The 10,788-nt window shown below is 34.9% G+C and overlaps 1 protein-coding gene across 1 annotated transcript in view; it reads right to left on the bottom strand.

Moving 5' to 3' along the window:
- NMBR (neuromedin B receptor) overlaps positions 1–7,201 on the bottom strand; it is a 13,493-nt gene extending 6,292 nt beyond the window's left edge. Inside the window, exon 1 of the mRNA XM_006915364.2 lies at positions 6,660–7,201. Within this exon, the coding sequence (XP_006915426.1) occupies positions 6,660–7,081 (422 nt within the window). The 5' untranslated portion in view covers positions 7,082–7,201. The remainder of the gene's footprint in view (positions 1–6,659) is intronic.
- Between the last annotated feature and the right edge of the window lie 3,587 nt (positions 7,202–10,788).

Raw genomic sequence — 10,788 nt, 5'->3', positions numbered from 1 at the left:
CAAGTTCTGGTTGGTCCAAGGTCTGGCTGTGATCTAGGCTTATGGCTAGGAATAGGACCCCAGATTTAGAATCTTATGTAAACATACTTCAGCTTATTGTATCACACATGTGTGGCTGAATGCCACTATTGTACTCTGCTATGTGTAGAGCCTATGCAGTCCCCTGGAGACCACAAAGGTAATAAAAGAAGAGTGCACCATACCGAGCGCCCCTCATAATAGACTGCATTTCCTCCAATAGAATTGCACTCTGCCTAATAAAGATGGTGCCTGCCGTTTCATTCCCATACTTGCCTCTTGTGCATTCTTCCAACTGGTTGTCTCACCATCGAACCTTCCCTTCTTGATCAGCTTACCGAGGACACTTGGCTTAGTGGAAAGGATGACCTCGGTGCTGACATATGTAAATGTCCATAATCATTTCCAGGTTGTGCTTTCATAATCTAAAACTGGTTCCAAATGTGATGTTAAATGTTTGGTACTCTTAAAATGTGGTTCTTTTTCAAAAATTAGTTTGAATTAAACCATAGTCATTAAAATTTAATTTTAAAAATATTCCTCCTAAATTTCCACAAATAATAAAAGTAAAGAAGATCTACATTAGACGTTGAAAAAATATCCTTAATGAAAATCTGCCTAAGAAAAAAATTAAAACTCAATAACAAATAGATGAATCAAAGGAAATATTAAGAAGTGAAGGTTTAGTGTTTATTTCTGCTCCCCATGAAGACCTATGAATAAGTAGAAATAGAAGATATTGCTAAGAACCTCAATAAATCAGTAGTGTTCACTAGAAGGAGACTGTGGACCTAATAACATTTAATATTTTGTATCAATAATTAAAACAATAAGCTAAGAGACAGTTCATTAAGTGTGAAGCTAGAAAAATTAAGCTGAATTATCACTTTGGAGCATGAACGTGAAAATAACCTTGGTCATATGGATACAAAAGAGAATAAAAGAACAAAACAACAAATGATAAAAAATAAAAAGAACTTTAATTAAGATGTGTCCTTTCGATAGAAGATAAACAAATAACTTTCCAAATACCAGGTTGTCAGTATATTTGGGATTTGGGTGAGGATCTCCAAAGAGCTGAAAATAAGCTTCTGGTTACATAAAATATTGTCTAAAACCAACAAAAGACCTCAGAAATTGGTCCATCCTCCTGAGCAATCTGCACTTGAAGGACCAAGGTAAATTGTTATTTTGGGTTTTGAAACTCACACATAAGAACTGTAATGCTGGTGACAACTAACAATAAAGTGTTGAAACTCTACTCATGGCTCAGCCAGAACAGATGGCCCCCTATTTAAATGCATCGCTACGAGCAAAAGACTGAGGGGTGCCTCTTAGAAGGTCTTTGTTTCCACTGAGAAGTGGACAAATAGAAGCAGCATAGACAATTAAATGTGAGACTTGCCTGAGATGTGGTAATGTGGAATAGTGCAACAAGCAGTGCACAGGAGCACTAACTGAGCCTCTAATTGCCTCACTAATTACCTGTATACCTTTTTCTCTTTGGGTTACTCTTTGCTCAATACTCAGAGAGGGAGGTAATAGGATCCTATCTGAGGACTCTCAGTTCTACAGTTGAAGACATTATTCTTATCTTGCAAATGAGGAAAAGACTGCCTTATGGGCATGTGTATTGTGCTGTTTATCATTTTCTCCAACTTGAACATCTGGACATAACAGATGCAGGACTAACACCCAGATGCTAGAAGCCCTAGCCTGGTGCATTCTTTTCTAATTTATAGCATGTCCCAAAGGTTTCAGATCAAGGTGGATGAATAGTGTGAATATTTTAAGAATTTTACAGCACCTAATTCAATGTGTGAATTAGAAGGGAAATGGAAATAAGCTAGAATAAAAGGTATCTGATTTATTGAAGTCAAATATAACAACCTTTATTTAACAAAAAAAGTAAAAATTCAAATTAAAAACTAATAAATTAAGTGCAGATTATAATTCATCCTGTTTCTATGGTTATGGAAAAATAACAACTGAGTACTTGTTATGCAAAACAAATTGTCCCTTTGAATTGGCAGCTCAAAAGATCTCAGACAAATGTACCACTCACGTTTTGTGAAAGTATGGTTCACTTTGTATTTTTCAACTCCTATTTTCCTTATATCTGGTTTTCCTTCCTTTTTTATTCCTGTTGTATATTATTTGTATCTTTATCTTTAACCTACCTCAAATTCTTTTGGAACAAGTTGAAAACAAATAAGTCATCACTCTGGAAACACAGGTTATCTGTTGGGTGAGTGGGGACTATTGTCCAAGGTGTCGATGGCCAGCCTGAACTCTTCAAAAAGAACTTAGAAGCACACTGAGTACCAATCTCAACATTCACTGAAAGGGGATTATCAGCATACAGACCAGGGCTATGGACCAAAGAAGAAAGCATCCCCAGTCAGGACTAGCTGGTTAATCAGTACCTGAGTTTTGGCGAGAAATTAGCAGATAATGGCACTCCCTCTCACCACTGGACAAAAACTGACGAAAAAGCTTCCTAAGGCCTGGGGAATGTTAGAGCTAGGACCCACATTCACTCTGTTTCAACATTTTAACAAATCGTAATACTGAGGAAAATATCTGTTTGCATTGGCATAATGTTAATGATTCAAGGTTCATACCTAAGAGAACTAGCTCGATTATGGAATTAAATCTGTTTATACTAACTAGCAAACAAAAATTTGAAATTATTAATACATTAACATTTTAGTCAGAGTAGGCACAATATTATTTTTGCCTTCAATCCAACATTGGCTATTTAGTATCATAAAAAACATCTTGATATATTAAATGAATATTAATTTCATTTTTATTGTTTTATAGATTTTCAAAATTTAATTTATAAATGCATTTTAGTTAGAAATTATATAAAAAGACAAAATAAAGAATTAATATTTAGTTTTACATTTGTAAATACATAAAATAATCAAGTTCATAGTTTAGTACTAGGAATCTGCATATTTAGTTTTACATTTGTAAATACATAAAATAATAGTTTAGTACTAGGAATCTGTGGGAATTTTTTTCTGTAAAGGAAAAAGGAGAAGTCATTTTTAGAAGTTACTTGCATATTAATTATGGGTTTTTAGAGGCCAAAAGTCTTCAAATATTGAAAAAATAATTTTCTAAGTTTGGAAATGCAGCTACTGTTATAGATAGTGAAGAAGATATCTATAATGTGGGGCTCAACCTACCTGGTATCACAGCACACATGTCCCAATAGTGGGGGTGGGGAGGGGAGGGATGTGTGTGTGTTTGTGTGTGTGTCTGTGTTTGTAAAACTGGTGGAAGTAATACAACATAGAATGCACAAATACTTTTAATCAGCTACTTAATGTGAGCAAGCAAAGAAGTACATTTTTGAGATAGTCATTGAAAAAATCCATCAAGAGAAAAATAAAAAATAAACTGAGAGCACCACTATCACCATTTCAGATCATGCACTGTCTCTCCTCCCATTGTGGTTATGAAATGCCTCTGAGGCACATCCACTGTGGACACAAATGATCTTTCCTAAGGATGAATCAGCTGAAACTCCCCAAAAGAATTTAGAAATTCAAGAATTAATAATTACAAACATCACCCATACAACCCATAACAAACAAGGTGATTTAGGCATCAAGGTAGATTAACAAATATCGTATTTCTTATTTCAGTCTCTGCTATCCGGTGATGCTGTCATCAATGATATACTACATTAACTTTCCACCTCACATTGGGATACACATTCCAAAAAATCTAATTATCTTCCTATTTCTTTTTCCACATTACTGTGATTTTTGTTTCTAAACTCTCTACCTTTATTTTCTTAAGCAAAGACATTTAAGCCATCTCATGAAGATAGATGATTTAACAAATTTGTTCTTTTAAAGTTCTTTACCTTTAAAAGATGATTTAACAAATTTGTTCTTTTAAAGTTCTAATAACTTTTTTTAGTTTTCCTATTGCTACAACTACTACTTAATTTTAAATTCAAGGTTTTTTTTTTAACTTTGAAGTTATATTTATGACATTCTTTCATTCTGTTGAACCTAATGAATCAGCTTTATCAATCTTTTTTTTTTTTACTCGTAGGTGCTTTGTTTAAACTTAATTTTTTAGTTTGCCATTAAATAGGGAAAAAATAGTAATTTCTTATTACTCAATAATAATGAGTAAGATATCTATAATGTGAGCACCACTATCACCATTTCAGATCATGCACTGTCTCTCCTCCCATTGTGGTTATGAAATGCCTCTGAGGCACATCCACTGTGGACACAAATGATCTTTCCTAAGGATGAATCAGCTGAAACTCCCCAAAAGAATTTAGAAATTCAAGAATTAATAATTACAAACATCACCCATACAACCCATAACAAACAAGGTGATTTCAGATATCTATAATCTGAAATGGTGATAGTGGTGCTCTCAACATTTGAAACCCATTCAAAGCTTGGAAAAAATAGTAATTTCTTATTACTCAATAATAATGTGGCTTAATGGTGAAGATTACAAGCTTTGAATGGGTTTCAAATGTTGTCTCCTTCACTGTGAGATCATGAAAATGTTGCTTAATTTCAAGCCTTAGTTTTCTTCACTTTAAAATGGTAATAATTATAGTGCCTATTCATAGTGTTGTGAGGATAATAAACTCACACAAAAAAACCTAGCACGGTGCTAAGTGAAATTAGTGTCTTATGCTTATTTCCAAATCCACAAGAAATCAAAACATTGGTGAGATAAAATATGAGGACATCAGATACAAATCAACGCTCAGATTACCATGTTCTGGAAGAACAACAGAAGTGTAGACAATATATAATAAAACATTTCCAAACCATTTAAGTTAGAGAATGTATTGCATAATTTCATCACTAGTTATTCCAGTTCCTTAATTTATATTTTCAAAACAAATGATGATAGGAAGAGTAGCCTCCTGGCCAAGTAGAAGAGGCAATCTACCTTTCTTTATCATTATAATTAAAGTATCCATGCTTTATTTATAAAGTACATGACACACATAACAAACTGGAAAAGTCAGTTAATATGTAAGGAATAGCATTTTCTCTGATCTCTGTCAGAACCAGTTTACCTGTGTCTCCATCATAATAGAGAAAAGTATTGTAAGTTAAGTCAAATTCTGGGTCTTGCTATTAATATTACTTTTAAAAATGAAAGCATAATGATAGTAACTTTAACTACTATAGTGAACTATTCATTAAGTTTTATTCTAATCATTAAATAGATTTTTTTTTAACTTTTTACTTAAAATTGGTCCCCTAAAGAAGGGCAGTTAAAGTACAAAGTCAAATTTTAGTTATGGAATTTGAAGAAAACTTTTTAAAAAGATAATAGAAAGCATATCATAAACAAAATGAGATGCATAATTTATCCAAAGGCACATGTTTTTATGGGAATGTAGTCTTAGAGAAAATGTTACACAAACTAATCAATAGCATTTGGTTTAAAAAGAGAATGGCTCTCCACTGGATATTGTATTCTTTCAACAAAGATTAATTCTTCAATGTTAAAGTGATATAAAGGTATTATTGCATATATCAGGAAATCTAGATGGACTCATTTTTCATTAATAACAATATGTAAATTAGAGAGTGAATACCACCTCAATCATCTAATTTTAATTGTCTATCTAAGTAGCTTAATTCAACACTGCACTCCCAAAGGCATAAGACTACAGCTCCATGAAATGATGCCCAATTGAACATTTTGCTCCCACCCCCAACCAGACATCCTTCCTGACTGAAAGCATGATTATGGAGAGCCTGCAGTAATGACATTGGACCAAGAGTCAGTAAGCCTGGATTCTCTGCCCAGCTCTGCCAGGGGAATTTATATTCCCTGGGCCTCAATATCTTCACCTGGAAAATGACACAGTTGAACTAGTTGATCTGCAAAGTAGAATAATAGACACTTCCCAACCTTAAAATATGTGAAAAGCAGATTTGATATCAAAGATGTATTTTTACAGCACTATTTTAATATATAAAACTTTGATACCTACCTGTTTGTGGAAAGAAAAAAACATATCACTTGACTTGAGAAATTAAAACAAAAGAATGTATAAAGTAATCTGTTGGAAGAATATTTACTGTTCTAGTTGTTATTCCTTCAAATAAATAGCAGAATTTAGTTAATAAGTGTAATGATGTTTCCTCCTATTTGGAAAAAAAAAACAAAATCAAGCTTTTCTCTAATATTAAGGCAGATATTCTTATCTATTAGGTTGTTAAACTACCTGATAAGGAAGTATACTCGAAGGTTTTAGGCACACACAGAAAGCTTATACAAGAAAGCTGCTCTATTACACATTTATTCTATAGCTTTCTTATGAAATAGGTAATAAAAATTTCCAAAGTGTGTGGAGGGAAGGAGGAAGACTAGTACATGCAATTTAAAAATTTCTTTCAAACTAATGCAATTTTAATTATTTCTAAATTAATAATTTTTGCATATTTTCTTCAAGCTTCACATCTTGAAATAAGCCCGTTTAGACTTCTTTTACTCTAATTCCCAGATACCCCTTCTCTCTCTGTCCTCCACCAGCTGTTTGTTCCTTTCTCCCTCCTCTCCCAGGTGCACTTCCCGCCGCCCCTCACTTTTCTACCCCCACCCCATCCCTCTACCTGAGCCCTTACCTGTCGGCGCTGAGGGCAGTGAGAGTGAACACGGATACTCCCACGGAGGTGAGCTGGATGACAGGGATCAGTTTGCAGCCCACCTTCCCGAACATCCACTCGTCAAAGAAGTAGCGCGAAGCATCCACCGGGACACAGGTGAGCAGCAGCAGCACGTCCCCGGCGGCCAGGCTGGAGATGAAGATGTTGGGGACACTCCTCATGGCGCTGTTGGTGATGAAGATCTTCACCAGCATGATATTGCCCAGCAAGCCCACCGTGATGATGAACAGATAGAGGGACGGGATCACACAGCGGATCACTAACTCGGCGGTGGTCCCGTCGGGGGCGGGCAGGAAATCGCTGTCCCACACCCCGGGAACTGCACCGCTGTAATTCGTGCCGGAGGTCTGGGAGAGATTGCAAAGAGACTTGGGGGGCATGGTGTCCTTTCTAGGAGAGTCGCTGGAGTTATCGTGCGCCCAGTTGCCCTAAAACGTGGAACGCACACGATTCGGGTACACTGGATTTCCCTCTGGCTGGGACAAGTTTACTGCCCACGGAGGACGAGTCAGGGCGCGCGTCCTGAAGACTACAGGGCCAGTTAGAAGTCTGTCCACGCGCTCGGGTGTTTCACCTCTAGAAGAGGCACATGGTCTCCTGCTGGCTCCTAATTAAAAAAACGAAAAAGAAAAAAGAAAAGCAAAGCAGTTGCGTCTTTGTTCCAGTCTTGACTGGTTTGTTCTCTTTTATAGCTAATGGAGAATAAACCTTTTGTCAACAAAGATTTGTCCCTCTGGGATTAATAATAGTACCTGCCCGACTGTTCCTTGGGAGGCGAGGAAGTCATCCTGTTGCTTTGCAGCGAATCGCAGCAGAATCACTGGGAACTAGCGTGCAGTGGCTGACACTTGGCTAGTCCTACAGCTTTGCTCGTTTCTGCAGCTCCTATTTTATTGAAGGGGATCTGAGACCGCTCTCTCACACTACATCCCTATATACATTTATCAGCACCCGCCTCTGAGCAGGGGGAGCCCCAGACAAGAAGTTTATGGACCTCTGAGGATTTGGAGACTGAGCTGGCAAGTCTCTGAGGCTCTAACATGGAATTAAGGAAAGAGAATGAGTGACAAAGAATGAAGTAAATTAATGGAATTCACTTTCTTCCTTGATCTACTTTTCTCCCCCCAATATAAAGACTCTTTCTTACAGCTGGCATATTATTTTTAAATTTATTTTATTGAAATGTAACATACATAAAGTACACAATTCTTGAATGTACAACTCAATCTAACCACCATTCAGAACCTACAATCTGGTCACTATCTCCTAAGGTAACCACATTCATTCTGTTTTTTTTTATCATCTAAGATTAATTTGCCTGCTCTTGAGCATAGTAGAAATGGGATTATAAAGTAAGTAATCTTGTGCCCAGCTTCTTCCACTCAACATTACATTTTGTGTGTAGAATGTTCCATTGCTCTGTAGTTTTCCAGTATAAATACACCACTGTTTATGTATTTCTTTTATGGTTGGTTGACATTTGGATTCTATAGTTTTAGCTAATTTCAATAATGTTTCTAGCTAGTCTTCTGGTACATATTTGAATCTCAGATATGGATTTGCTAGGTCACAATGATTAAGTATGTTCGACTTTAGCAGAAATTGACAATTGTCCAAAGCGAATTCCAACTTTGTATTTTCTTTTGGAGACTGGTTTGACAATATCTTTTAAGGCCAAACATATGTATGCCTTTGACTGAGCAATGTTAGCCTTAAATATATGCTTAATATATATCTGAGACATTATTTTAAATATGATGTCCCTAAGAACAAAATAACTTCCCAAATTAACAACACTATCTGAATCTAATATAAACTACTCAGAAATGGCACAGTTTTGAAGTTAACCAGATAACTTTCTTTTCATTTGTGGGGCCGGGGGGCGGGAACAGTTGCTTAGCTCTTGGTTATTAAAGAATAAAATTGTGTGACAACAAGGAAATTAGTCAAGGACTACCTACAATGATCTAGCCATAAGCTAATGAAGTGTGCCAAACTATTTGTAAAATTTAAGAAAAATTTTCATATTTTGATGACCAAAAACAGCATTTAATTATCAGAGTTGAATTAGATAATGTAAATATTTGCATAATAATCAATTTTATGTTTTCTGACTCAGTTTACTTTTCTTGAATGCTATACTCAATGTACTCCTCTTGGATTTCATTACTTAAAATAATCTGTTATTAAGTTAAAGTTGAGTAAATAGAATGTTCATATACAAACATTTTAATATACATGAATATTCAATTCATATTTATATATCATGTATAGGTCAAATTGAAAATGTCTCTAGATATTTTATCTTCGAAGTTATTTAAGTTTTTCCTTTTGACATTTTCTAAATTATGAAATCCCTCAAACTTTCAAACTGCAACTATCTAATTTTAATTCATTTTATATGAAAACATATTGCAGTCTAAATTGCGGTATAGATATCTATATTTTCTTCTGATGTTGTCTGTATGATGCTAATTGCTTACTTTAGATGAGAAAAAAAATGTTTGGTATAAAAACTAAATTAAAAAATATCTAATTGCCTGGCACTGTAGAAATAAGGCATCTGGATTATTGAATTTTTTCCATATCAAGTGAATCCACGTGTATTTAGTCAAAGGCTTGGTTAATGGGAGTGAAAGGTATAATGAATGTTTTAATAATGATGGCTTTATTAATACTGTATTAAAATATGTTAAAAGTCATTATAATTATGTTTATATTATTTAGATGCATCATCAAATTATATATAAGTATGTGGGTATAGTCTCAATTGTATAGAATTAATACACATCAGAAATTAGCATCCCCTGAAGAGATAAACTTTGTTTTGTAATCAATGTACCATACACTACATTATGTTCATATAAATGTACAACATATACAAAGCATAGTATTTGATAAAAATAACAAATGACTATATCACTCACTGGTTTATGTATTTACTGTACTATACTTTTAATCATTATTGTAGAGTGTACTTTTCCTATTTACAAAAAAAAAAAAGTTTGCTGTAAAACACTATGCCATGTAATGCTGGACTGGCAGCAGCCTCATACATCTTACGTTTACCATGTCTCTTCATTACATCATTCTCTAGTGCTTGATGTACTTGATTTAATCTCGTTGCTTTGCTCATTTCAGGCCCTAAGCATACAATATCCATTGTTAATGTTGCCAGTAAAAGGCCACACTGAGTGATTGACCTGGAAACAAAATTAAAAGTGACTAAAGACTACAAAAGTAGAAAACCAGTAGTGGTTATTGTTATTGCTCACTTCAGACATTTCCATTCAACCATAGCTACAATCTTGAAGAGCAAGAAAAGACAGAAGCTGTCAAAGGATGTGCTTCATTGAAGGAAATGAGACTAACAAAAATTTGAGAAAGGCCATATCAGACTTGGAAAAACTTTTAATGTCCTGGATTGAAGACCAGACACAGAAGCATATCCCTCAAAGCACCACGATAATCATCGTTGAGTGACGCAAAAAGTGTGTTTGCAATATTGAAAAAAAAAACCTGGACCTGACTACAATGTTGATTTTACTGCTAGTTCTGGATGATTTGAATGATTCAAGAATCATCATTCATTACATAATGTGAAAGTGAGTGGAGAGTCTGTGAGTGCTGACATAAAGGCAATTGAAGAATTTTTGGAAACTCCAGATAAGCTGATTGTGGAGAAATATTACTTACCATAACAAATATTCAGTATGGATGAAACCTAAATGAAAATAGATACCTAAATGGACTTTAACTAATAAGGAGACAAAATCAAAGCCAGGTTTCAAGGCTTCTAAGGACAAGATAATGGTCTTGCCTGGGGGCAAGTTTGCAGGTTACAAATTGACACCTTTTGTGATCTGACACAGTGAGAACTCCAAGATTTTCAAGTATGTTAGTAAGCACACATTGCCAGTGTACTACAGGCGAAATAAAAAGTCATGGATGATCCAACTCCTCTTCCGAGATGCCCTCCTGAATTGCTATGCCAGAGAAATGGAGAATAACATACTTTCGAGATTTTGCTTATTGTTGATAATGCTCTCAGACATCGTCCTTTCATTCATGATCTTCATCCCCATAT

Source organism: Pteropus alecto, unplaced genomic scaffold, assembly GCF_000325575.1.
Source record: "Pteropus alecto unplaced genomic scaffold, ASM32557v1 scaffold185, whole genome shotgun sequence".
NCBI classification, from domain to species: Eukaryota; Metazoa; Chordata; class Mammalia; order Chiroptera; family Pteropodidae; genus Pteropus; species Pteropus alecto.
The sequence above is the reverse complement of the archived record's forward strand: the minus strand, read 5'-3'. Positions and strand labels throughout refer to the sequence as shown.